The sequence below is a fragment of the Oratosquilla oratoria genome, chromosome 35 (assembly GCF_046742065.1).
Source record: "Oratosquilla oratoria isolate Oo_2021 chromosome 35, ASM4674206v1, whole genome shotgun sequence".
NCBI lineage: Eukaryota > Metazoa > Arthropoda > Malacostraca > Stomatopoda > Squillidae > Oratosquilla > Oratosquilla oratoria.
Window position 1 is genome coordinate 11,183,983 of NC_134811.1, and position 26,771 is coordinate 11,210,753.

Here is a 26,771-nt window from a genome sequence, read left to right on the forward strand (position 1 = left end):
AAATTTCAATGCACATATCTTGAGGAAACGCCAGATTGACTTAGTGATTCTCGATCGATGGCACCTTCTGCCTTGTGGCTCACCATTTTGGTGTAGACCTTAAACAATGGGTCTCCGGTGGTTCTTATGGAGAACCAATAACTCTAGGCAATAAATATTTTGTTACAGAAGAACAAATAAGTGTTTCTAGGTGATTTTGGTGTGGCACATTCATATCTATAATTCAATTTCCTCTATCGCATCTAGATTTTGTGTAATATGGAAAATATATCTAGATTTTGTGTAAAAAAAGCAAATCACTTATCCTACTCTTCCTCATCCACATCTAACGAATTTGAAAAATCAAATTTACTCTGTGAATCAGCAATGAAAGAAATACCACGTGATGAAGCAAACCCGCCACGACCTCCACCAGCAACAATAACAGACAGCAGTTCTTCTAAAGAGTCTGCTAGTGATATAGCAGCAGAAAAAGATGGCGCATATATTCAAGATTGAGAGAGTTTCCCACATCTGTTAAGTTAAGAGAAACTAAATCACTTGGTGCGTGATTTGGAATTACCAAAACAAAAAGCAGAGTTGTATGACTCCAGACTTCAAGAATGGAATCTTCTCCAGCCAGATACCAACATTTCTCATTTCCGTCATCTCCATCTGCAGTTTTCACCATTTTACTCACAAAAGAATAACGTTTGTTTCTGCCACGATGTCAATGTCTAATACAACAAATTGGATGTAAATCCATGTGAACAAGTTGTATAGACACGGTAAAGGAAACATGGACTGGAGGTGAAGCTTTTATTCCTGACGTTTCGTCTAACGACTTTCTCAAAGGAATGAGCAAACTAGAAACATACAGAGTTTAAAAACCCGCCTTATGGCTCAAGGGGGTGTGCGAGCGTATAGCGCTGTGTTCTGATTGGCCCGCTGAGACAGCCAATCACGAAGCGCTATATTCGCTGAAGATTTGGCCCAGGTGAAGCTCCCAGCCTTATTGTTGATATTCGGACGAGTGGTGATGTACGCAGCTTCTATAGATTTTCTGGTCTTCTTATCCATACCTTCGTGTAGAATCTCGGCTCGGTTCCATTGTGGGAGGTGCCCAGAATCGTCAACATGCACCACCATTGCGTTGGTGAGTCTATGGTGACGGAGGTCGGCCTTATGCTCCCTGATTCTAGTGTTAAGGCCCCTCTTAGTCTCTCCGTAGTACGCTTTATCGCATGATGTGCATGGGATCTTATATACGACGCTATCTTCTCTCCCCTTATCTTAGTCCCGCTTTTTATCATGTCACCAATCTTCGTTCCCGATGTTGCGGCTGCTTTTACTTCCGTGCTCATGGACGCTCAGAAAGTACATCTTCCACCACTTCACATTAAACTTGGCCTTGTGAAGAATTTTGTAAAGGCTATGGATCATCAAGGTAGTGGTTTCCAATATTTTAAGGATAAATTCAGAGGAATATTGACAGATGCTAAGCTAGTAGCCGGATTTTTCACTGAGCCACGGATTCGCAGTGTCATCCGTGACTCATCGTTTCCACCTAGCCTAAATGAAATGGGCCTCAGTGCATGGACATCGTTTGTTGAAGTTGTAAGAAATTTTCTTGGAGGCCATAAAACTGAAAACCATTGTGAACTCATAGAGAACATATGGGATGCAGAATGTCTTTGAAAATGCATTTTTTACATTCCTCAGCTTGACTTATTCCCGGCCAACCTTGATGTTGTAAGTGACGAGCATGGTGAACGTTTGCAACAGCAGATCTCCTTTATGGAAAGCAGATATCAAAGTAATTCTAATCCAAATATAATGGGAGATTACTGTTGCCTAGTGTATAACTGATCGAAGGGGAGGTTACCTGCTTTATGTCAACACTTCCATCAGTGATATGGGAAGGTACGATGAAACAAAAACTTACTGTGGAGCCAGGAAGGTGTGTTCCGGTCGAGCACGTGACTAACAATGAGGCACTGATCGAGTCTACCTCAACGAACGCCGTTGGGGCAGGAAGGAAGAGGAGATAAGCCGATGAAGGTGGAGCCATTTCTATGTTTACTTGTCTTGAATTAGCTAGATTTGATTAATGTTACCATTATCATCATAATAGTCTGCTATATTTTTTTAATAGGATTATTTTGTGCATTTATTTGGATCTAGGGAAAGAGGGTAATTATTTACCATCTTTGGAATGTCTTGTTTTCTTAAGTAAATAAAGACGAGAGTGACGTTATATTCTTCTATTTGAATCCCTCTTGACTCTCTGGCAAAAGGCGGTAGATATGGTGAACTTTTTAAACAATTTATTTGGTGCCCAGACCCGGGAAACCCTATCTAGGTCCTTTAAGAATTGGGTTAACCTGTTTTAAGCTTTAAGCACGATGTCTGCCGTTCTACAAGAAGCTAAGAAAAAGAGAGCGTCAGCCAAAGGCTGGGTGACGCAAAGCGTCAAGGAATTAGAAGATTTATTGAATGATGACGCTACCAGCCTCGGATTATTAGAAGCTACCATTTGCACATTTGACAAGAGGCTTGCAGATCTTGAGAATCACCAGACGGCAGTGGAGTTGGAATTGAACTCTGACAAAATAGAGTCAGATATGGATGAAACTGACAAGTTTCAAAGATCTGCCAGGAAAACTAGAGCAAAGGCTTCCAAGCGCCTGAAAGATATGACTATTGTAAGTGACTCTATCTCCGTTTCTTCTATGGATAGATCAGAGGTTAAGTTACCTAGTTTATAGCTCCCTAAATATGCTGTGTCTGGTTGGATATTGTCTGGTTCTTGTATGAAAATCCAAGAAGAGAATGTATCTCACCAAATGTTGTGTATGAGTACTGCTAAACCTGTTAATGAATCTGAGCTCCATGAATTTTGGAGCCTTGAATGTATTGGGATTTGTGCTGGGAGGGATAAGTCTACCAAAGACCCAGTGTTAGATAATTTTGAGAAATCAGTCAAGTTTGTTGATGGCAGGTATGAGGTTGCTCTTCCTTGGAAAAGTGATGTTTCTAAGTTGAGTCTGCTTGACAATGAGACTGGAGCAAGGAGGAGGTTAGCTACACTTTACTCTAAGTTTGAAAGGAGCCCTAGTTTAAGAGTTGAATATGATAAAGTTCTCAAGAGTTATGAGGATAGTAATATCATAGAAGAAATTCCTCAATCTGAGATGGAAGGTCCCTATCCCATTTACTATATGCCTCATAGACCTGTAATCAAACAATGTGTTTTCTCAAAAATTAGGCCTGTGTTTGATGCTTCAGCAGTGGGACCTAATGGTGTTTCTCTGAATGACTGTTTGGAATCTGGACCTTCACTAATTCCAGATCTAGTTGAAATATTACTAAGATTCCGAAGATGGAAAATTGGCTTGACTGCTGACATAACCAAAGCCTTTTTACAGATTAGAGTTCAGCGCTCAGATCAGGATGTTCATAGGTTTTTGTGGCAGCGCGGGCAATCCATACGTGTAATGAGGTCTGTAAGGGTTCTACCCTTTGGTAACACCAGTAGTCCATTTTTACTGAATGCCACTCTTAGACATCATTTGAGTTCATATCCTCTTTCAGTGATAGTGCAAGAGCTTCAGCAAAACTTGTGTGTGGATGATTGGCTCTCAGGAGCAGATACTGTTAAAGAAGCCAATGCAATGTTTCGTGAAGCTCAAAGTATATCATCAGATGCTGGCATGACTTTTCAAAGTGGAATTCTAACAGTAAGAGTTTTTTGAAGTTGGTGAGACTACAAAGTTGTTGGAAATGCATTGGAATGCCTCTAAGGATGTGTTTTCATTCAAGGGACTTAATTTGGATTGTAACTTTGATTTGAATTTCACCAAGAGGAATATATTGAGTTTGATTGTTCGACTGTTTGACTCATTTGGTTTAATAAGTACTTTTACCATGTATGCTAAAATACTGTTTCAGGAAATTTGGCGTCCAAGACTTGGGTGGGATGAAATCCTATCACATGACTTGCAGCTGAAATGTCAGCAGTGGATTGATGGTATTCAAAATATTAAGACTTTTGAAATCCATAAATGTTATTATCCAGATTCATCTTTAAATTCAGTAGTAAGATTAGAGGTACATGCTTTCAGTGACGCATCTGAAAAGGGTTATGGTAGCTATGTGTATCTACGTATACGTAAATCAGATAAGGAGTTCCATGTATCATTTGTTATGGCTAGGACAAAGGTAGCTCCCATCAAACGGGTTACGTTACCCAGGCTGGAACTTCTTGGAGCCTTATTGAGTGCTTGTCTCAGTCATTTTATAAAATCTGCCCTACGTTTGAGTGTTTGTGTAAGATTAGTTTGCTGGACAGATCCTAAGGTTGCTCTGTCTTGGATAAAGGGTAATCCTAATAGGTGGAAGATGTTTGTTGCTAACAGAGTAACTGAAATTCAGACATCAACATCTTCAAGCAATTGGTTCCATTGCCCTGGTACAGACAACCCCGCTGATTTGATAACTCGAGGCCTTTTGGCTGATCAACTAATTTCAAATAATATGTGGCTTGGGGGTCCCAAGTGGTTTAGTTCCTCATGTTTCCGTGCTGGAGCTAATGTTGAGGATGAGACACACATTTTGGCTCATACCTGTGAAGAGAGTAAGGGAGAAGGAACAGCCTTGACTGTTAATGAGAAAGCCACATCTGTATTTGACTTTAGTAGATATAGTGAACTTAGCAAAGAAATGAATATTGTTGCCTGGGTTAAGAGGTTCATTATTAATTGCAAACCTGATGGCACAAAACATTCAGGCCCTCTCACTTATGAGGAGTTGGTCAAAGCAAAGGACAACATTTTGATCTGTGTTCAGAAAGAAAGTTATGAAAAGGAAAGAAATGCTTTGTCTCAAGGGAAACCTCTTCATAGAAATTCTTCCTTGATAAAATATGACCCCTTTCTAGATCCTAATGGATTGCTGAGAGTCAAAAGTAGGCTTCAGTATTCTGACTTAAGTTATGACAGCAAGCACCCCATTATAATTCCAAATTGTCATGTGGCCAAACTTATAGTACAGTTTCAGCAGAACCTTTTGAAACATGCTGGTGTTCATACCCTCATGTCTATCATTAGAAACTCTTACTGGATTATTGTATTAAGACAAATGGCCAAAAGTGTTTGTAGAGAATGTGTTGCTTGCAAGAGATTTGATTCTAGACCATGTAGTCAGTCAGCCCCTCCATTGCCAGAAATGAGGGTTAAATCTACCTTCCCCTTTGCCATAACAGGATTGGATTATGCAGGCCCCTTGTTTGCAGTTGATCAACTATCTCAGAAATTGTATTTTTGTTGTTCACTTGTGCTGTTACAAGATCTGTTCATTTACAGTTAACAGACTCACTTTCAGTGCCTGATTGTCTTTTAGCACTAGGCAGATTTTCTGCCAGGCGTGGACTTCCATCAGTGGTGTATTCAGATAATGCCAAGACCTTTAAAAGTGTTGCCAATGCTCTTCAGCAATAATTTAGTGTCTTGAGCCCCAAGTGCAAGTTCATTGCTCCCAGATCCCCATGGTGGGGAGGCTGGTGGGAACGACTTGTGAGGTCAGTTAAATATGCCTTGAAGAAATGTCTTGGTACTAGATGCTTGACTAAATGTGAACTTGAAACAACCTTGTTTGAAGTAGAGGCTTGTATCAATTCAAGACCTCTGACTTATGTAAGTGATGATCATGATGTAAAGAACCCTATGACACCCTCACATGTTCTGATTGGTCGAGTATCTGGATTTTAACCTCATGTTTCTGATGAGCATTTGGATGTTAACCATAAAGACTTAAATGAGAGAGAACATGTTCGAGAAAGGAAACTCGACAGATTCTGGAAAATGTGGAGTGATGATTATGTGAGAAATTTACCTCCCACAGTGAAGGGATCCAAACCCAATTGTAACTTGAAGAAGGGTTCTGATGTATTGTTAAGAGAAGATAATGTGTCTAGAGTGAGTTGGCATTTTGGTGTGATTATTGAGTTACTTCCTGGTAGGGACGTTATAGTCAGGTGTGTCAATGTCAAAACTTCCAAGGGAGTTTTATGTATGCCTGTCCAGAAATTGCATGATCTGGAAACTGTTTTGAAACGAACAGTGTTAATGAAAATATTGAAAATCCCTCAAAGTGTTCTATGCCTGATGAGGAGGATGTTGCAAGGGATGAAAGTGCTGAAAGTCTTGAACAGGTGAAAAGCTCTCGGAATGGACGGGTGGTTAAGCCGCCCTGTGTTCTGCTTGATTTGTAAGACCTGAGTTTGAGAATTGAGTCAGACTTATATCTCACCAAGGACTCTATGCATGAGACTCATTCTTAGTGTTGCATGATCTGATTGTGGTTGTCTAGTTTAATAGGATATTTAATGCTCCTATAGTGGGGAGTATGTTAAAGATACGACTATCGCCCTTGCTAGGTGGCCTATCGTCTACTTCCCGCCATTTCTTTGTTTACTTGTCTTGAATTAGCTAGATTTAATTAATGTTACCATTATCATCATAATAGTCTGCTATATTTTTTTAAATAGGATTATTTTGTGCATTTATTTGGATCTAGGGAAAGAGGGTAATTATTTACCATCTTTGGAATATCTTGTTTTCTTAAATAAAGACGAGAATGACGTCATATTCTTTTATTTGAAACCCTCATGACTTTCTGGCAAAAGGCGATAGAGATGGTGAAGTTTTTGAACAAGTTATTTGGTATCCAGACCCGGGAAACCCTATCTAAGTCCTTTAAGAATTACTGTTGCCTAGTGTATAATTAATCGATGGGGAGGTTATCTGTTTTATGTCAACATTTGTCATTTCCATCATTAGTATGGGAAGGTACGATGAAACCAAAACTTACTGTGGATTTCGAAGTTTTGGAAGTCGAGACTATGTGACGAAGACCCTGGGTCTTGATGTACACCTTCAACAGTCCACGCAGAGCAACTTAGGGCTGAAGGAAGAATGTAGTACTCAAAAAGAGCCAGACGGGAGGGTATGTTACAATGAAGCACGTCACTATTGCCAGGTAAACAAAGCGCGAATGAGCGCCGTTCGTTCAGAGCAGGGTTGCAAGATTAGCTTTTTTAATACCAAATTTTGCATTTTTGGCATTTGTTTACTGTGTTTGGCAGGAAAATTTGTTGGTTGGCATTTTTTTGGAATTTGGCATTTTTTTCTGGCGTTTTTAAATACCCAGTCGTGATAAGAGATCATTCTTTTACTTGCATCAAGTTGCAAGTGTATTTCTTTCATCAAAGAAACAATACTGCAGTTATAAAGGCGCCTTCCTCCCACTCAAAATATATTCAAGAAGTTGTCAGCATTGAGCCCAGTAAAGATTCTTAATCAGTATGAGAGGGCAAAGTTTCAAGATCTCCCCTTTCCACATTTCATTGAAAGTAACTTTGGTAAAATTGAAGAACAGTACAGGAAATTTTTGTATGTAAACTGGGGTGAGGAACCTGTGTTCAATGGCAAAATAACAGAAGACGACAGTACAGCGTTTTGGGTTGGTGTAGGTTCCAAAAAGGTAATAGGCTCCCATCCTTTCAAAGAAATCTCTGAATATGCACTTTCATGCCTAGTGCCCCTGTCAGTAATGCTGTGGTTGAAAGGTTGTTCTCACATGTGACTTATGTTAACAACAAGTTAAGAAACAGGAAGGGAGTGAAAATGTTAGATGCAGTTATCCACATCCACACTCATCTACATTTCAGAGGGAAATGTTGCAAAGATTTTGTGCCAAGCCAAACAGAGTAACTGAAATTCAGACATCAACATCTTCAAGCAATTGGTTCCATTGCCCTGGTACAGACAACCCCGCTGATTTGATAACTCGAGGCCTTTTGGCTGATCAACTAATTTCAAATAACATGTGGCTTGGGGGTCCCAAGTGGTTTAGTTCCTCATGTTTCCGTGCTGGAGCTAATGTTGAGGATAAGACACACATTTTGGCTCACACCTGTGAAGAGAGTAAGGGAGAAGGAACAGCCTTGACTGTTAATGAGAAAGCCACATCTGTATTTGACTTTAGTAGATATAGTGAACTTAGCAATGTTATGAATATTGTTGCCTGGGTTAAGAGGTTCAATATTAATTGCAAACCTGATGGCACAAAACATTCAGGCCCTCTCACTTATGAGGAGTTGATCAATGCAAAGGACAGCATTTTGATCTATGTTCAGAAAGAAAGTTATGAAAAGGAAAGAAATGCTTTGTCTCAAGGGAAACCTCTTCATAGAAATTCTTCCTTGATAAAATATGACCCCTTTCTAGATCCTAATGGATTGCTGAGAGTCAAAAGTAGGCTTCAGTATTCTGACTTAAGTTATGACAGCAAGCACCCCATTATAATTCCAAATTGTCATGTGGCCAAACTTAAAGTACAGTTTCAGCATAACCTCTTGAAACATGCTGGTGTTCACACCCTCATGTCCACCATTAGAAACTCTTACTGGATTGTTGGATTAAGACAAATGGCCAAAAGTGTTTGTAGAGAATGTGTTGCTTGCAAGAGATTTGATTCTAGACCATATAGTCAGTCAGCCCCTCCATTGCCAGAATTGAGGGTTAAATCTACCTTCTCCTTTGCCATAACTGGATTGGGTTATGCAGGCCCCTTGTTTGCAGTTGATCAACTATCTCAGAAATTGTATTTTTTGTTGTTCACTTGTGCTGTTACAAGATCTGTTCATTTACAGTTAAGAGACTCACTTTCAGCACCTGATTGTCTTTTATCACTAGGCAGATTTTCTGCCAGGCGTGGACTTCCATCAGTGGTGTACAGTATTCAGATAATGCCAAGACCTTTAAAAGTGTTGCCAATGCTCTTCAGCAATAATTTAGTGTCTTGATCTCCAAGTGGAAGTTCATTGCTCCCAGATTCCCATGGTGGGGAGGCTGGTGGGAACGACATGTGAGGTCAGTTAAATCTGCCTTGAAGAAATGTCTTGGTACTAGATGCTTGACTAAATGTGAACTTGAAACAACCTTGTTTGAAGTAGAGGCTTGTATCAATTCAAGACCTCTGACTTATGTAAGTGATGATCATGATGTAAAGAACCCTATGACACCCTCACATGTTCTGATTGGTCGAGTATCTGGATTTCAACCTCATGTTTCTGATGAGCATTTGGATGTTAACCATAAAGACTTAAATGAGAGAGAACATGTTCGAGAAAGGAAACTCGACAGATTCTGGAAAATGTGGAGTGATGATTATGTGAGAAATTTACCTCCCACAGTGAAGGGATCCAAACCCAATTGTAACATGAAGAAGGGTTCTGTTGTATTGTTAGGGGAAGATAATGTGCCTAGAATGAGTTGGCATTTTGGTGTGATTATTGAATTACTTCCTGGTAGGGACGGTATAGTCAGGTGTGTCAATGTCAAAACTGCCAAGGGAGTTTTATGTAGGCCTGTCCAGAAATTGCATGATCTGGAAAGCTGTTTTGAAACGAACAGTGTTAATGAAAATATTGAAAATCCCTTAGAATGTTTTATGCCTGATGAGGAGGATGTTGCAAGGGATGAAAGTGCTGAAAGTCTTGAACAGGTGAAAAGCTCTCGGAATGGACGGGTAGTTAAGCTGCCCTGTGTTCTGCTTGATTTGTAAGACCTGAGTTTGAGAATTGAGTCAGCCTTATATCTCACCAAGGACTCTATGCATGGGACTCATTCTTAGTGTTGCATGATCCGATTGTGGTTGTCTAGTTTAATAGGATATTGAATGCTCCTATAGTGGGGAGTATGTTAAAGATACGACTGTCGCCCTTAAGTCGCCTTGCTAGGTGGCCTGTAGTCTACTTCCCGCCATTTCTTTGTTTACTTGTCTTGAATTTGCTAGATTTAATTAATGTTACCATTATCATCATAATAGTCTGCTATATTTTTTTAATAGGATTATTTTGTGCATTTATTTGGATCTAGGGAAAGAGGGTAATTATTTACCATCTTTGGAATATCTTGTTTTCTTAAATAAAGACGAGAATGACGTCATATTCTTTTATTTGAATCCCTCATGACTTTCTGGCAAAAGGCGATAGAGATGATGAAGTTTTTGAACAAGTTATTTGGTGTCCAGACCCGGGAAACCCTATCTAAGTCCTTTAAGAATTGGGTTAACCCGTTTGAAGCTTTAAGCACGATGTCTGCAGTTCTACAAGAAGCTAAGAAAAAGACAGCGTCAGCCAAAGGCTGGGTGTCGCGAAGCGTCAAGGAATTAGAAGATTTATTGAATGATGACGCTACCAGCCTCGGATTATTGGAAGCTACCATTTGCACATTTGACAAGAGGCTTGCAGATCTTGAGAATCACCAGACGGCAGTGGAGTTGGAATTGGACTCTGACGAAGTAGAGTCAGATATGGATGAAACTGACAAGTTTCAAAGATCTGCCAGGAAAACTAGAGCAAAGGCTTCCAAGCGCCTGAAGGATATGACTATTATAAGTGATTCTATCTCCGTTTCTTCTAAGGATAGATCAGAGGTTAAGTTACCTAGTTTATAGCTCCCTAAATATGCTGTGTTTGGTTGGATATTGTCTGGTTCTTGTATGAAAACCCAAGAAGAGAATGTATCTCACCAGATGTTGTGTATGTACTGCTAAACCTGTTGATGAATCTGAGCTCCATGAATTTTGGAACCTTGAATGTATTGGGACTTGTGCTAGGAGGGATAAGTCTACCAAAGACCCAGTGTTAGATAATTTTGAGAAATCAGTCAAGTTTGTTGATGGCAGGTATGAGGTTGTTCTTCCTTGGAAAATGATGTTTCTAAGTTGAGTCTGCTTGACAATGAGACTGGAGCAAGGAGGAGGTTAGCTACACTTAACTCTAAGTTTGAAAGGAGCCCTAGTTTAAGAGTTGAATATGATAAAGTTCTCAAGAATTATGAGGACAGTAATATCATAGAAGAAGTTCCTCAATCGGAGATGGAAGGTCCCTATCCCATTTACTATATGCCTCATAGACCTGTAATCAAGGAATGTGTTTCCTCAAAAATTAAGCCTGTGTTTGATGCTTCAGCAGTGGGACCTAATGGTGTTTCTCTGAATGACTGTTTGGAATCTGGACCTTCATTAATTCCAGATCTAGTTGAAATATTACTAAGATTCCGAAGATGGAAAATTGGCTTGACTGCTGACATAACCAAAGCCTTTTTACAGATTAGAGTTCAGCGCTTAGATCAGGATGTTCATAGGTTTTTGTGGCAGCGCGGGCAATCCATACGTGTAATGAGGTCTGTAAGGGTACCCTTTGGTAACACTCGTGGTCCATTTTTACTGAATGCCACTCTTAGACATTATTTGAGTTCATATCCTCTTTCAGTGAAAGTGTAAGAGCTTCAGCAAAACTTGTGTGTGGATGATTGGCTCTCAGGAGCAGATAGTGTAGAAGAAGCCAATGCAATGTTTCGTGAAGCTCAAAGTATATCATCAGATGCTGGCATGACTTTTCAAAGTGGAATTCTAACAGTAAGAGTTTAACTCATCGACTTAATCAGTTTTTTGAAGTTGGGGAGACTAAAAAAGTTGTTGGGAATGCATTGGAATGCCTCTAAGGATGTGTTTTCATTCAAGGGACTTGATTTGGATTGTAACTTTGACTTGAATATTACCAAGAGGAATATATTGAGTTTGATTGTTCGACTGTTTGACCCACTTGGTTTAATAAGTACTTTTACCATGTATGCTAAAATACTGTTTCAGGAAATTTGGCGTCCAAGACTTGGGTGGGATGAAATCCTATCACATGACTTGCAGCCGAAATTTCAGCAGTGGATTGATGGTATTCAAAGTATTAAGACATTTGAAATCCATAGATGTTATTATCCAGATTCATCTTTAAGTTCAGTAGTAAGATTAGAGATACATGCTTTCAATGACGCATCTCAAAAGGGTTATGGTAGCTGTGTGTATCTACGTATACCTAAATCAGATAAGGAGTTCCATGTATCATTTGTTATGGATAGGACAAAGTTAGTTCCCATCAAACGGGTTACGTTACCCAGGCTGGAACTTCTTGGAGCCTTGTTGAGTGTTCGTCTCGGTCATTTTGTAAAATCTGCCCTATGTTTGAATGGTTGTGTAAGATTAGTTTGCTGGACAGATCCTAAGGTTGCTCTGTCTTGGATAAAGGGTAATCCTAATAGGTGGAAGATGTTTGTTGCTAACAGAGTAACTGAAATTCAGACATCAACATCTCCGAGCAATTGGTTCCATTGCCCTGGTACAGACAACCCCGCTGATTTGATGGCTCGAGGCCTTTTGGCTGATCAACTAATTTCAAATAACATGTGGCTTGGGGGTCCCAATTGGTTATCTAGTTCCTCATGTTTCCGTGCTGGAGCTAATGTTGAGGATAAGACACACATTTTGGTTCACACCTGTTAAGAGAATATGGGAGAAGGAACAGCCTTGACTGTTAATGAGAAAGCCACATCTGTATTTGACTTTAGTAGATATAGTGAACTTAGCAAAGTTATGGATATTGTTGCCTGGGTTAAGAGGTTCGATATTAATTGCAAACCTGATGGCACAAAACATTCAGGCCCTCTCACTTATGAGGAGTTGATCAAAGCAAAGGACAGCATTTTGATCTGTGTTCAGAAAGAAAGTTATGAAAAGGAAAGAAATGCTTTGTCTCAAGGGAAACCTCTTCATAGAAATTCTTCCTTGATAAAATATGACACCTTTCTAGATCCTAATGGATTGCTGAGAGTCAAAAATAGGCTTCAGTATTCTGACTTAAGTTATGACAGCAAGCACCCCATTATAAATCCATAATTGTCATGTGGCCAAACTTACAGTACAGTTTCAGCAGAACCTTTTGAAACATGCTGGTGTTCACACCCTCATGTCCACCATTAGAAACTCTTACTGGATTATTGGATTAAGACAAATGGCCAAAAGTGTTTGTAGAGAATGTGTTGCTTGCAAGAGATTTGATTCTAGACCATATAGTCAGTCAGCCCCTCCATTGCCAGAATTGAGGGTTAAATCTACCTTCTCCTTTGCCATAACAGGATTGGGTTATGCAGGCCCCTTGTTTGCAGTTGATCAACTATCTCAGAAATTGTATTTTTGTTGTTCACTTGTGCTGTTACAAGATCTGTTCATTTACAGTTAAGAGACTCACTTTCAGTACCTGATTGTCTTTTATCACTAGGCAGATTTTCTGCCAGGCGTGGACTTCCATCAGTGGTGTACAGTATTCAGATAATGCCAAGACCTTTAAAAGTGTTGCCAATGCTCTTCAGCAATAATTTAGTGTCTTGATCTCCAAGTGGAAGTTCATTGCTCCCAGATTCCCATGGTGGGGAGGCTGGTGGGAACGACATGTGAGGTCAGTTAAATCTGCCTTGAAGAAATGTCTTGGCACTAGATGCTTGACTAAATGCGAACTTGAAACAACCTTGTTTGAAGTAGAGGCTTGTATCAATTCAAGACCTCTGATTTATGTAAGTGATGATCATGATGTAAAGAACCCTATGACACCCTCACATGTTCTGATTGGTCGAGTATCTGGATTTCAACCTCATGTTTCTGATGAGCATTTGGATGTTAACCATAAAGACTTAAATGAGAGAGAACATGTTCGAGAAAGGAAACTCGACAGATTCTGGAAAATGTGGAGTGATGATTATTTGAGAAATTTACCTCCCACAGTGAAGGGATCCAAACCCAATTGTAACATGAAGAAAGGTTCTGTTGTATTGTTAAGAGAAGATAATGTGCCTAGAATGAGTTGGCATTTTGATGTGATTATTGAGTTACTTCCTGGTAGGGACGGTATAGTCAGGTGTGTCAATGTCAAAACTTCCAAGGGAGTTTTATGTAGGCCTGTCCAGAAATTGCATGATCTGGAAAGCTGTTTTGAAACGAACAGTGTTAATGAAAATATTAAAAATCCCTTAGAATGTTTTATGCCTGATGAGGAGGATGTTGCAAAGGATGAAGATGTTGAAAGTCTTGAACAGGTGAAAAGCTCTCGGAATGGACGGGTAGTTAAACCGCCCTGTGTTCTGCTTGATTTGTAAGACCTGAGTTTGAGAATTGAGTCAGCCTTATATCTCACCAAGGACTCTATGCATGAGACTCATTCTTAGTGTTGCATGATCTGATTGTGGTTGTCTAGTTTAATAGGATATTGAATGCTCCTATAGTGGGGAGTATGTTCAAGATACGACTATCGCCCTTAAGTCGCCCTGCTAGATGGCCTGTCGTCTGCTTCCCGCCATTTCTATGTTTACTTGTCTTGAATTAGCTAGATTTGATTAATGTTACCATTATCATCATAATAGTCTGCTATATTTTTTTAATAGGATTATTTTGTGCATTTATTTGGATCTAGGGAAAGAGGGTAATTATTTATCATCTTTGGAATGTATTGTTTTCTTAAGTAAATAAAGACGAGAATGACGTCATATTCTTTTATTTGAATCCCTCTTGACTTCGGGGCAAAAGGTGGTAGATATGGTGAAGTTTTTGAACTCTCGTTTCACGTCTGTTGTAAAACTAGCGTATTAATTCTGGTTAGATTTCTTCGGCGATGATTCAACAGACATTCTCCTTGAGGTACGCTGAGATTACAATGGGACTGTAGTTTGGGGTAAATATGGAAACATGTCGTTGTTTAATTGCGGGGATGCCGGGTGCTACTTCATACCATCTGTATAACACAAGAGGGTTATACGAGTAGTTTGGAAAATAAATTTGTATTTTGAAGGAAATTGTGGAAAGAAGACAGGGCTTTAATGAGAAGGAAGATGAGACAGCAGGAGGTGATTGCGAGAGATTAAGTACATATGGTAGGGGTGAGCAACCCTCGGCATGCACACAAAACCTGGCATACCAACGACTCAAATATCACATTAGAAAATGAATTATGAATAAACGAATAAACGAATAAATATGAATAATGGGACACATGAAGAATTGTCACCCCAGAACGCCCACATGAAGAATCGTCACCCCATGAGATCCCACCTGAAGAACTGTCACCACAGTACGCCGAATATCAACAGCGGAATAAAGATTAGGTTAAGTTAGGTTACGTTAGGTTTGGTTAGGTTAGGTTAGGTTAGGCTAGGTTAGGTTAGGTTGAATGAGGGTTATGCTTATTGTCTTCAATTTATACTACCGAAGAATCGTAAAACCAGGATGGCCCACATGAAGAATTGTCACCATGTCGAAGTGTGGAGTGACGATTCTTTATGTGATCCTGCAAAATAATAAATAGACAAAGAAATGAAAACTGATATATAAGGCAATAGGGAGGGGGGTTATACTCTTATGTAATCCATTTTAATCCTTTGGCACAAGAGAAAATTTGGTACGAACGATTTGGTTGATGTTGGCACCCACACATAAATAGGTTTCCCACCATTGGCACAGGGCATTTAAGAAGAAAATGGAGTATGTTAAGAGGAATACCACAAAAGCAGGTCTCATAGCTTAGACTTTGTCTTTCAGATATCCCCATAAAAAAATTCTAGTGGTGTGAGGTCTGGTGAACGATTAGGGTATTCAACGAAACCCCTCTGTCCAATCCACCTGTTTTGCAAGATCTCACCAAGGAAGAATCTAACATTGTGATGATAATGTGAGGGTGCCCCATCTTGCTGAAAATAAAACTCTCCATATCTAAAGTCCTCTCTAATGCCATGACAGACTATTGCAGCAAGCTCAAGTAAACTGGACAGGCCACAGTAGTGTAAAAAAAAAAGGTCAAATTAATTCTCTTGATGATAAGTAGCTCCACACTGTAATTTCTGATAAACTAACAAGGTAGTCGTCCATACCATGTAGATTCTCGTGCCCCAAATAAGTGTTATTGTGGCTGTTAAATGAACCACTTAATTTGAATATGGCTTCGTCACTCTACACACTCTTTGTCGGAAAGTCTGCATTTTGGATACATTGTACCACTCGCAATACTCTCTTCGGTTTAGATCATCGTCAGTAAGAGCATGAACTAATCTTGGAACGTAATATATATATGTATATATATATATATATATATGTGTGTGTGTGTGTGTGTGTGTGTGTGTGTGTGTGTGTGTGTGTGTGTGTGAGTGTGTGTGTGTGTGTGTGTGTGTGGTGTGTGTGTGTGTGTGTGTGTGTGTGTGTGTGTGTGTGAGTTTGAGAATTGAGTCAGACTTATATCTCACCAAGGACTCTATGCATGGGACTCATTCTTAGTGTTGCATGATCTGATTGTGGTTGTCTAGTTTAATAGGATATTGAATGCTCCTATAGTGGGGAGTATGTTAAAGATACGACTGTCGCCCTTAAGTCGCCTTGCTAGGTGGCCTGTAGTCTACTTCCCGCCATTTCTTTGTTTACTTGTCTTGAATTTGCTAGATTTAATTAATGTTACCATTATCATCATAATAGTCTGCTATATTTTTTAATAGGATTATTTTGTGCATTTATTTGGATCTAGGGAAAGAGGGTAATTATTTACCATCTTTGGAATATCTTGTTTTCTTAAATAAAGACGAGAATGACGTCATATTCTTTTATTTGAATCCCTCATGACTTTCTGGCAAAAGGCGATAGAGATGATGAAGTTTTTGAACAAGTTATTTGGTGTCCAGACCCGGGAAACCCTATCTAAGTCCTTTAAGAATTGGGTTAACCCGTTTGAAGCTTTAAGCACGATGTCTGCAGTTCTACAAGAAGCTAAGAAAAAGACAGCGTCAGCCAAAGGCTGGGTGTCGCGAAGCGTCAAGGAATTAGAAGATTTATTGAATGATGACGCTACCAGCCTCGGATTATTGGAAGCTACCATTTGCACATTTGACAAGAGGCTTGCAGATCTTGAGAATCACCAGACGGCAGTGGAGTTGGAATTGGACTCTGACGAAGTAGAGTCAGATATGGATGAAACTGACAAGTTTCAAAGATCTGCCAGGAAAACTAGAGCAAAGGCTTCCAAGCGCCTGAAGGATATGACTATTATAAGTGATTCTATCTCCGTTTCTTCTAAGGATAGATCAGAGGTTAAGTTACCTAGTTTATAGCTCCCTAAATATGCTGTGTTTGGTTGGATATTGTCTGGTTCTTGTATGAAAACCCAAGAAGAGAATGTATCTCACCAGATGTTGTGTATGTACTGCTAAACCTGTTGATGAATCTGAGCTCCATGAATTTTGGAACCTTGAATGTATTGGGACTTGTGCTAGGAGGGATAAGTCTACCAAAGACCCAGTGTTAGATAATTTTGAGAAATCAGTCAAGTTTGTTGATGGCGGGTATGAGGTTGTTCTTCCTTGGAAAATGATGTTTCTAAGTTGAGTCTGCTTGACAATGAGACTGGAGCAAGGAGGAGGTTAGCTACACTTAACTCTAAGTTTGAAAGGAGCCCTAGTTTAAGAGTTGAATATGATAAAGTTCTCAAGAATTATGAGGACAGTAATATCATAGAAGAAATTCCTCAATCTGAGATGGAAGGTCCCTATCCCATTTACTATATGCCTCATAGACCTGTAATCAAGGAATGTGTTTTCTCAAAAATTAGGCCTGTGTTTGATGCTTCAGCAGTGGGACCTAATGGTGTTTCTCTGAATGACTGTTTGGAATCTGGACCTTCACTAATTCCAGATCTAGTTGAAATATTACTAAGATTCCGAAGATGGAAAATTGGCTTGACTGCTGACATAACCAAAGCCTTTTTACAGATTAGAGTTCAGCGCTCAGATCAGGATGTTCATAGGTTTTTGTGGCAGCGCGGGCAATCCATACGTGTAATGAGGTCTGTAAGGGTACCCTTTGGTAACACTAGTAGTCCATTTTTACTGAATGCCACTCTTAGACATTATTTGAATTCATATCCTCTTTCAGTGACAGTGTAAGAGCTTCAGCAAAACTTGTGTGTGAATGATTGGCTCTCAGGAGCAGATAGTGTAGAAGAAGCCAATGCAATGTTTCGTGAAGCTCAAAGTATATCATCAGATGCTGGCATGACTTTTCAAAGTGGAATTCTAACAGTAAGAGTTTAACTCATCGACTTAACCAGTTTTTTTGAAGTTGGTGAAACTACAAAGTTGTTGGGAATGCATTGGAATGCCTCTAAGGATGTGTTTTCATTCAAGGGACTTGATTTGGATTGTAACTTTGACTTGAATATTACCAAGAGGAATATATTGAGTTTGATTGTTCGACTGTTTGACCCACTTGGTTTAATAAGTACTTTTACCATGTATGCTAAAATACTGTTTCAGGAAATTTGGCGTCCAAGACTTGGGTGGGATGAAATCCTATCACATGACTTGCAGCCGAAATTTCAGCAGTGGATTGATGGTATTCAAAGTATTAAGACATTTGAAATCCATAGATGTTATTATCCAGATTCATCTTTAAGTTCAGTAGTAAGATTAGAGATACATGCTTTCAATGACGCATCTCAAAAGGGTTATGGTAGCTGTGTGTATCTACGTATACCTAAATCAGATAAGGAGTTCCATGTATCATTTGTTATGGATAGGACAAAGTTAGTTCCCATCAAACGGGTTACGTTACCCAGGCTGGAACTTCTTGGAGCCTTGTTGAGTGTTCGTCTCGGTCATTTTGTAAAATCTGCCCTATGTTTGAATGGTTGTGTAAGATTAGTTTGCTGGACAGATCCTAAGGTTGCTCTGTCTTGGATAAAGGGTAATCCTAATAGGTGGAAGATGTTTGTTGCTAACAGAGTAACTGAAATTCAGACATCAACATCTCCGAGCAATTGGTTCCATTGCCCTGGTACAGACAACCCCGCTGATTTGATGGCTCGAGGCCTTTTGGCTGATCAACTAATTTCAAATAACATGTGGCTTGGGGGTCCCAATTGGTTATCTAGTTCCTCATGTTTCCGTGCTGGAGCTAATGTTGAGGATAAGACACAGATTTTGGCTCACACCTGTGAAGAGAGTAAGGGAGAAGGAACAGCCTAGACTGGTAATGAGAAAGCCACATCTGTATTTGACTTTAGTAGATATAGTGAACTTAGCAAAGTTATGGATATTGTTGCCTGGGTTAAGAGGTTCGATATTAATTGCAAACCTGATGGCACAAAACATTCAGGCCCTCTCACTTATGAGGAGTTGATCAAAGCAAAGGACAGCATTTTGATCTGTGTTCAGAAAGAAAGTTATGAAAAGGAAAGAAATGCTTTGTCTCAAGGGAAACCTCTTCATAGAAATTCTTCCTTGATAAAATATGACACCTTTCTAGATCCTAATGGATTGCTGAGAGTCAAAAATAGGCTTCAGTATTCTGACTTAAGTTATGACAGCAAGCACCCCATTATAAATCCATAATTGTCATGTGGCCAAACTTACAGTACAGTTTCAGCAGAACCTTTTGAAACATGCTGGTGTTCACACACTCATGTCCACCATTAGAAACTCTTACTGGATTATTGGATTAAGACAAATGGCCAAAAGTGTTTGTAGAGAATGTGTTGCTTGCCTTTAAAAGTGTTGCCAATGCTCTTCAGCAATAATTTAGTGTCTTGATCTCCAAGTGGAAGTTCATTGCTCCCAGATCCCCATGGTGGGGAGGCTGGTGGGAACGACATGTGAGGTCAGTTAAATCTGCCTTGAAGAAATGTCTTGGCACTAGATGCTTGACTAAATGCGAACTTGAAACAACCTTGTTTGAAGTAGAGGCTTGTATCAATTCAAGACCTCTGATTTATGTAAGTGATGATCATGATGTAAAGAACCCTATGACACCCTCACATGTTCTGATTGGTCGAGTATCTGGATTTTAACCTCATGTTTCTGATGAGCATTTGTATGTTAACCATAAAGACTTAAATGAGAGAGAACATGTTCGAGAAAGGAAACTCGACAGATTCTGGAAAATGTGGAGTGATGATTATGTGAGAAATTTACCTCCCACAGTGAAGGGATCCAAACCCAATTGTAACATGAAGAAGGGTTCTGTTGTATTGTTAGGGGAAGATAATGTGCCTAGAATGAGTTGGCATTTTGGTGTGATTATTGAATTACTTCCTGGTAGGGACGGTATAGTCAGGTGTGTCAATGTCAAAACTGCCAAGGGAGTTTTATGTAGGCCTGTCCAGAAATTGCATGATCTGGAAAGCTGTTTTGAAACGAACAGTGTTAATGAAAATATTGAAAATCCCTTAGAATGTTTTATGCCTGATGAGGAGGATGTTGCAAGGGATGAAAGTGCTGAAAGTCTTGAACAGGTGAAAAGCTCTCGGAATGGACGGGTGGTTAAGCCGCCCTGTGTTCTGCTTGATTTGTAAGACCTGAGTTTGAGAATTGAGTCAGACTTATATCTCACCAAGGACTCTATGCATGAGACTCATTCTTAGTGTTGCATGATCTGATTGTGGTTGTCTAGTTTAATAGGATATTGAATGCTCCTATAGTGGGGAGTATGTTCAAGATACGACTATCGCCCTTAAGTCGCCCTGCTAGATGGCCTGTCGTCTGCTTCCCGCCATTTATATGTTTACTTGTCTTGAATTAGCTAGATTTGATTAATGTTACCATTATCATCATAATAGTCTGCTATATTTTTTTAATAGGATTATTTTGTGTATTTATTTGGATCTAGGGAAAGAGGGTAATTATTTATCATCTTTGGAATGTATTGTTTTCTTAAGTAAATAAAGACGAGAATGACGTCATATTCTTTTATTTGAATCCCTCTTGACTTCGGGGCAAAAGGTGGTAGATATGGTGAAGTTTTTGAACTCTCGTTTCACGTCTGTTGTAAAACTAGCGTATTAATTCTGGTTAGATTTCTTCGGCGATGATTCAACAGACATTCTCCTTGAGGTACGCTGAGATTACAATGGGACTGTAGTTTGGGGTAAATATGGAAACATGTCGTTGTTTAATTGCGGGGATGCCGGGTGCTACTTCATACCATCTGTATAACACAAGAGGGTTATACGAGTAGTTTGGAAAATAAATTTGTATTTTGAAGGAAATTGTGGAAAGAAGACAGGGCTTTAATGAGAAGGAAGATGAGACAGCAGGAGGTGATTGCGAGAGATTAAGTACATATGGTAGGGGTGAGCAACCCTCGGCATGCACACAAAACCTGGCATACCAACGACTCAAATATCACATTAGAAAATGAATTATGAATAAACGAATAAACGAATAAATATGAATAATGGGACACATGAAGAATTGTCACCCCAGAACGCCCACATGAAGAATCGTCACCCCATGAGATCCCACCTGAAGAACTGTCACCACAGTACGCCGAATATCAACAGCGGAATAAAGATTAGGTTAAGTTAGGTTACGTTAGGTTTGGTTAGGTTAGGTTAGGTTAGGCTAGGTTAGGTTAGGTTGAATGAGGGTTATGCTTATTGTCTTCAATTTATACTACCGAAGAATCGTAAAACCAGGATGGCCCACATGAAGAATTGTCACCATGTCGAAGTGTGGAGTGACGATTCTTTATGTGATCCTGCAAAATAATAAATAGACAAAGAAATGAAAACTGATATATAAGGCAATAGGGAGGGGGGTTATACTCTTATGTAATCCATTTTAATCCTTTGGCACAAGAGAAAATTTGGTACGAACGATTTGGTTGATGTTGGCACCCACACATAAATAGGTTTCCCACCATTGGCACAGGGCATTTAAGAAGAAAATGGAGTATGTTAAGAGGAATACCACAAAAGCAGGTCTCATAGCTTAGACTTTGTCTTTCAGATATCCCCATAAAAAAATTCTAGTGGTGTGAGGTCTGGTGAACGATTAGGGTATTCAACGAAACCCCTCTGTCCAATCCACCTGTTTTGCAAGATCTCACCAAGGAAGAATCTAACATTGTGATGATAATGTGAGGGTGCCCCATCTTGCTGAAAATAAAACTCTCCATATCTAAAGTCCTCTCTAATGCCATGACAGACTATTGCAGCAAGCTCAAGTAAACTGGACAGGCCACAGTAGTGTAAAAAAAAAAGGTCAAATTAATTCTCTTGATGATAAGTAGCTCCACACTGTAATTTCTGATAAACTAACAAGGTAGTCGTCCATACCATGTAGATTCTCGTGCCCCAAATAAGTGTTATTGTGGCTGTTAAATGAACCACTTAATTTGAATATGGCTTCGTCACTCTACACACTCTTTGTCGGAAAGTCTGCATTTTGGATACATTGTACCACTCGCAATACTCTCTTCGGTTTAGATCATCGTCAGTAAGAGCATGAACTAATCTTGGAACGTAATATATATATGTATATATATATATATATATATGTGTGTGTGTGTGTGTGTGTGTGTGTGTGTGTGTGTGTGTGTGTGTGTGTGTGTGTGTGTGTGTGTGTGTGTGTGTGTGTGTGTGTGTGTGTGTGTGTGTGTGTGTGTGTGTGAGTTTGAGAATTGAGTCAGACTTATATCTCACCAAGGACTCTATGCATGGGACTCATTCTTAGTGTTGCATGATCTGATTGTGGTTGTCTAGTTTAATAGGATATTGAATGCTCCTATAGTGGGGAGTATGTTAAAGATACGACTGTCGCCCTTAAGTCGCCTTGCTAGGTGGCCTGTAGTCTACTTCCCGCCATTTCTTTGTTTACTTGTCTTGAATTTGCTAGATTTAATTAATGTTACCATTATCATCATAATAGTCTGCTATATTTTTTAATAGGATTATTTTGTGCATTTATTTGGATCTAGGGAAAGAGGGTAATTATTTACCATCTTTGGAATATCTTGTTTTCTTAAATAAAGACGAGAATGACGTCATATTCTTTTATTTGAATCCCTCATGACTTTCTGGCAAAAGGCGATAGAGATGATGAAGTTTTTGAACAAGTTATTTGGTGTCCAGACCCGGGAAACCCTATCTAAGTCCTTTAAGAATTGGGTTAACCCGTTTGAAGCTTTAAGCACGATGTCTGCAGTTCTACAAGAAGCTAAGAAAAAGACAGCGTCAGCCAAAGGCTGGGTGTCGCGAAGCGTCAAGGAATTAAAAGATTTATTGAATGATGACGCTACCAGCCTCGGATTATTGGAAGCTACCATTTGCACATTTGACAAGAGGCTTGCAGATCTTGAGAATCACCAGACGGCAGTGGAGTTGGAATTGGACTCTGACGAAGTAGAGTCAGATATGGATGAAACTGACAAGTTTCAAAGATCTGCCAGGAAAACTAGAGCAAAGGCTTCCAAGCGCCTGAGAGATATGACTATTATAAGTGATTCTATCTCCGTTTCTTCTAAGGATAGATCAGAGGTTAAGTTACCTAGTTTATAGCTCCCTAAATATGCTGTGTTTGGTTGGATATTATCTGGTTCTTGTATGAAAACCCAAGAAGAGAATGTATCTCACCAGATGTTGTGTATGTACTGCTAAACCTGTTGATGAATCTGAGCTCCATGAATTTTGGAGCCTTGAATGTATTGGGACTTGTGCTGGGAGGGATAAGTCTACCAAAGACCCAGTGTTAGATAATTTTGAGAAATCAGTCAAGTTTGTTGATGGCGGGTATGAGGTTGTTCTTCCTTGGAAAATGATGTTTCTAAGTTGAGTCTGCTTGACAATGAGACTGGAGCAAGGAGGAGGTTAGCTACACTTAACTCTAAGTTTGAAAGGAGCCCTAGTTTAAGAGTTGAATATGATAAAGTTCTCAAGAATTATGAGGACAGTAATATCATAGAAGAAGTTCCTCAATCTGAGATGGAAGGTCCCTATCCCATTTACTATATGCCTCATAGACCTGTAATCAAGGAATGTGTTTCCTCAAAAATTAAGCCTGTGTTTGATGCTTCAGCAGTGGGACCTAATGGTGTTTCTCTGAATGACTGTTTGGAATCTGGACCTTCACTAATTCCAGATCTAGTTGAAATATTACTAAGATTCCGAAGATGGAAAATTGGCTTGACTGCTGACATAACCAAAGCCTTTTTACAGATTAGAGTTCAGCGCTCAGATCAGGATGTTCATAGGTTTTTGTGGCAGCGCGGGCAATCCATACGTGTAATGAGGTCTGTAAGGGTACCCTTTGGTAACACTAGTAGTCCATTTTTACTGAATGCCACTCTTAGACATTATTTGAATTCATATCCTCTTTCAGTGACAGTGTAAGAGCTTCAGCAAAACTTGTGTGTGAATGATTGGCTCTCAGGAGCAGATAGTGTAGAAGAAGCCAATGCAATGTTTCGTGAAGCTCAAAGTATATCATCAGATGCTGGCATGACTTTTCAAAGTGGAATTCTAACAGTAAGAGTTTAACTCATCGACTTAATCAGTTTTTTGAAGTTGGGGAGACTAAAAAAGTTGTTGGGAATGCATTGGAATGCCTCTAAGGATGTGTTTTCATTCGGGGGACTTGATTTGGGGTGTAACTTTGACTTGAATATTACCAAGAGGAATATATTGAGTTTGATTGTTCGACTGTTTGACCCACTTGGTTTAATAAGTACTTTTACCATGTATGCTAAAATACTGTTTCAGGAAATTTGGCGTCCAAGACTTGGGTGGGATGAAATCCTATCACATGACTTGCAGCCGAAATTTCAGCAGTGGATTGATGGTATTCAAAGTATTAAGACATTTGAAATCCATAGATGTTATTATCCAGATTCATCTTTAAGTTCAGTAGTAAGATTAGAGATACATGCTTTCAATGACGCATCTCAAAAGGGTTATGGTAGCTGTGTGTATCTACGTATACCTAAATCAGATAAGGAGTTCCATGTATCATTTGTTATGGATAGGACAAAGTTAGTTCCCATCAAACGGGTTACGTTACCCAGGCTGGAACTTCTTGGAGCCTTGTTGAGTGTTCGTCTCGGTCATTTTGTAAAATCTGCCCTATGTTTGAATGGTTGTGTAAGATTAGTTTGCTGGACAGATCCTAAGGTTGCTCTGTCTTGGATAAAGGGTAATCCTAATAGGTGGAAGATGTTTGTTGCTAACAGAGTAACTGAAATTCAGACATCAACATCTCCGAGCAATTGGTTCCATTGCCCTGGTACAGACAACCCCGCTGATTTGATGGCTCGAGGCCTTTTGGCTGATCAACTAATTTCAAATAACATGTGGCTTGGGGGTCCCAATTGGTTATCTAGTTCCTCATGTTTCCGTGCTGGAGCTAATATTGAGGATAAGACACAGATTTTGGCTCACACCTGTGAAGAGAGTAAGGGAGAAGGAACAGCCTAGACTGGTAATGAGAAAGCCACATCTGTATTTGACTTCAGTAGATATAGTGAACTTAGCAAAGTTATGAATATTGTTGCCTGGGTTAAGAGGTTCGATATTAATTGCAAACCTGATGGCACAAAACATTCAGGCCCTCTCACTTATGAGGAGTTGATCAAAGCAAAGGACAGCATTTTGATCTGTGTTCAGAAAGAAAGTTATGAAAAGGAAAGAAATGCTTTGTCTCAAGGGAAACCTCTTCATAGAAATTCTTCCTTGATAAAATATGACACCTTTCTAGATCCTAATGGATTGCTGAGAGTCAAAAATAGGCTTCAGTATTCTGACTTAAGTTATGACAGCAAGCACCCCATTATAAATCCATAATTGTCATGTGGCCAAACTTACAGTACAGTTTCAGCAGAACCTTTTGAAACATGCTGGTGTTCACACACTCATGTCCACCATTAGAAACTCTTACTGGATTATTGGATTAAGACAAATGGCCAAAAGTGTTTGTAGAGAATGTGTTGCTTGCCTTTAAAAGTGTTGCCAATGCTCTTCAGCAATAATTTAGTGTCTTGATCTCCAAGTGGAAGTTCATTGCTCCCAGATTCCCATGGTGGGGAGGCTGGTGGGAACGACATGTGAGGTCAGTTAAATCTGCCTTGAAGAAATGTCTTGGTACTAGATGCTTGACTAAATGTGAACTTGAAACAACCTTGTTTGAAGTAGAGGCTTGTATCAATTCAAGACCTCTGATTTATGTAAGTGATGATCATGATGTAAAGAACCCTATGACACCCTCACATGTTCTGATTGGTCGAGTATCTGGATTTCAACCTCATGTTTCTGATGAGCATTTGGATGTTAACCATAAAGACTTAAATGAGAGAGAACATGTTCGAGAAAGGAAACTCGACAGATTCTGGAAAATGTGGAGTGATGATTATTTGAGAAATTTACCTCCCACAGTGAAGGGATCCAAACCCAATTGTAACATGAAGAAAGGTTCTGTTGTATTGTTAAGAGAAGATAATGTGCCTAGAATGAGTTGGCATTTTGATGTGATTATTGAGTTACTTCCTGGTAGGGACGGTATAGTCAGGTGTGTCAATGTCAAAACTTCCAAGGGAGTTTTATGTAGGCCTGTCCAGAAATTGCATGATCTGGAAAGCTGTTTTGAAACGAACAGTGTTAATGAAAATATTAAAAATCCCTTAGAATGTTTTATGCCTGATGAGGAGGATGTTGCAAGGGATGAAAGTGCTGAAAGTCTTGAACAGGTGAAAAGCTCTCGGAATGGACGGGTGGTTAAGCCGCCCTGTGTTCTGCTTGATTTGTAAGACCTGAGTTTGAGAATTGAGTCAGACTTATATCTCACCAAGGACTCTATGCATGGGACTCATTCTTAGTGTTGCATGATCTGATTGTGGTTGTCTAGTTTAATAGGATATTGAATGCTCCTATAGTGGGGAGTATGTTAAAGATACGACTATCGCCCTTAAGTCGCCTTGCTAGATGGCCTGTCGTCTGCTTCCCGCCATTTTTATGTTTACTTGTCTTGAATTAGCTAGATTTGATTAATGTTACCATTATCATCATAATAGTCTGCTATATTTTTTTAATAGGATTATTTTGT

General features: G+C 39.5%; 5 protein-coding genes across 5 annotated transcripts in view; 4 read left to right on the top strand and 1 right to left on the bottom strand.

The window, feature by feature from the left end:
* LOC143018529 (uncharacterized) overlaps positions 1 to 6,932 on the bottom strand; it is a 60,745-nt gene extending 53,813 nt beyond the window's left edge. The window contains exon 1 of the mRNA XM_076173964.1: positions 6,850 to 6,932. The gene's annotated coding sequence lies outside the window, so the exon portion shown is untranslated. The remainder of the gene's footprint in view (positions 1 to 6,849) is intronic.
* A 62-nt stretch (positions 6,933 to 6,994) lies between these two features.
* On the top strand, positions 6,995 to 9,606 carry LOC143018672 (uncharacterized). Its single transcript, XM_076174261.1, has 4 exons — positions 6,995 to 7,017; positions 7,392 to 7,587; positions 7,709 to 8,643; positions 8,874 to 9,606. The coding sequence occupies exons 1-4, from the start codon at positions 6,995 to 6,997 to the stop codon at positions 9,604 to 9,606; spliced, it is 1,887 nt and encodes a 628-aa protein (XP_076030376.1).
* Positions 9,607 to 10,137: 531 nt separating this feature from the next.
* LOC143018673 (uncharacterized) lies at positions 10,138 to 12,384 on the top strand. The gene is made up of 4 exons (XM_076174262.1): positions 10,138 to 10,479; positions 10,771 to 11,223; positions 11,341 to 11,466; positions 11,572 to 12,384. Exons 1-4 carry the CDS (start codon positions 10,138 to 10,140, stop codon positions 12,382 to 12,384), a joined length of 1,734 nt encoding a protein of 577 aa, XP_076030377.1.
* A 6-nt stretch (positions 12,385 to 12,390) lies between these two features.
* Positions 12,391 to 14,030, top strand: LOC143018674 (uncharacterized). Its single transcript, XM_076174263.1, has 3 exons — positions 12,391 to 12,607; positions 12,801 to 13,068; positions 13,298 to 14,030. Exons 1-3 carry the CDS (start codon positions 12,391 to 12,393, stop codon positions 14,028 to 14,030), a joined length of 1,218 nt encoding a protein of 405 aa, XP_076030378.1.
* An 8,846-nt stretch (positions 14,031 to 22,876) lies between these two features.
* LOC143018675 (uncharacterized) lies at positions 22,877 to 26,475 on the top strand. Its single transcript, XM_076174264.1, has 6 exons — positions 22,877 to 23,218; positions 23,510 to 23,990; positions 24,111 to 24,205; positions 24,440 to 25,127; positions 25,540 to 25,643; positions 25,723 to 26,475. Exons 1-6 carry the CDS (start codon positions 22,877 to 22,879, stop codon positions 26,473 to 26,475), a joined length of 2,463 nt encoding a protein of 820 aa, XP_076030379.1.
* Positions 26,476 to 26,771: the final 296 nt, after the last annotated feature.

Bases quoted from the DNA above. Each gene is read 5' to 3' on its own strand.
- LOC143018673 (XM_076174262.1), top strand. From the start codon at position 10,138: ATGTCTGCAGTTCTACAAGAAGCTAAGAAAAAGACAGCGTCAGCCAAA. The intron at 10,480-10,770 runs GTTAAGTTACCT...GATGTTTCTAAG, and splicing joins CTTCTAAGGATAGATCAGAG to TTGAGTCTGCTTGACAATGA. The intron at 11,224-11,340 runs GTAATGAGGTCT...TAAGAGCTTCAG, and splicing joins AGCGCGGGCAATCCATACGT to CAAAACTTGTGTGTGGATGA.
- LOC143018672 (XM_076174261.1), top strand. From the start codon at position 6,995: ATGAAGCACGTCACTATTGCCAG. The intron at 7,018-7,391 runs GTAAACAAAGCG...TTTCATTGAAAG, and splicing joins AAGCACGTCACTATTGCCAG to TAACTTTGGTAAAATTGAAG. The intron at 7,588-7,708 runs GTAATGCTGTGG...TCTACATTTCAG, and splicing joins CATGCCTAGTGCCCCTGTCA to AGGGAAATGTTGCAAAGATT.
- LOC143018674 (XM_076174263.1), top strand. From the start codon at position 12,391: ATGGGAGAAGGAACAGCCTTGACTGTTAATGAGAAAGCCACATCTGTA. The intron at 12,608-12,800 runs GTTATGAAAAGG...CCAAACTTACAG, and splicing joins GATCTGTGTTCAGAAAGAAA to TACAGTTTCAGCAGAACCTT. The intron at 13,069-13,297 runs GTATTTTTGTTG...CATTGCTCCCAG, and splicing joins GATCAACTATCTCAGAAATT to ATTCCCATGGTGGGGAGGCT.
- LOC143018675 (XM_076174264.1), top strand. From the start codon at position 22,877: ATGTCTGCAGTTCTACAAGAAGCTAAGAAAAAGACAGCGTCAGCCAAA. The intron at 24,206-24,439 runs GTAAGAGTTTAA...ATACTGTTTCAG, and splicing joins TTCAAAGTGGAATTCTAACA to GAAATTTGGCGTCCAAGACT. The intron at 25,128-25,539 runs GTAAGGGAGAAG...CCAAACTTACAG, and splicing joins GGCTCACACCTGTGAAGAGA to TACAGTTTCAGCAGAACCTT.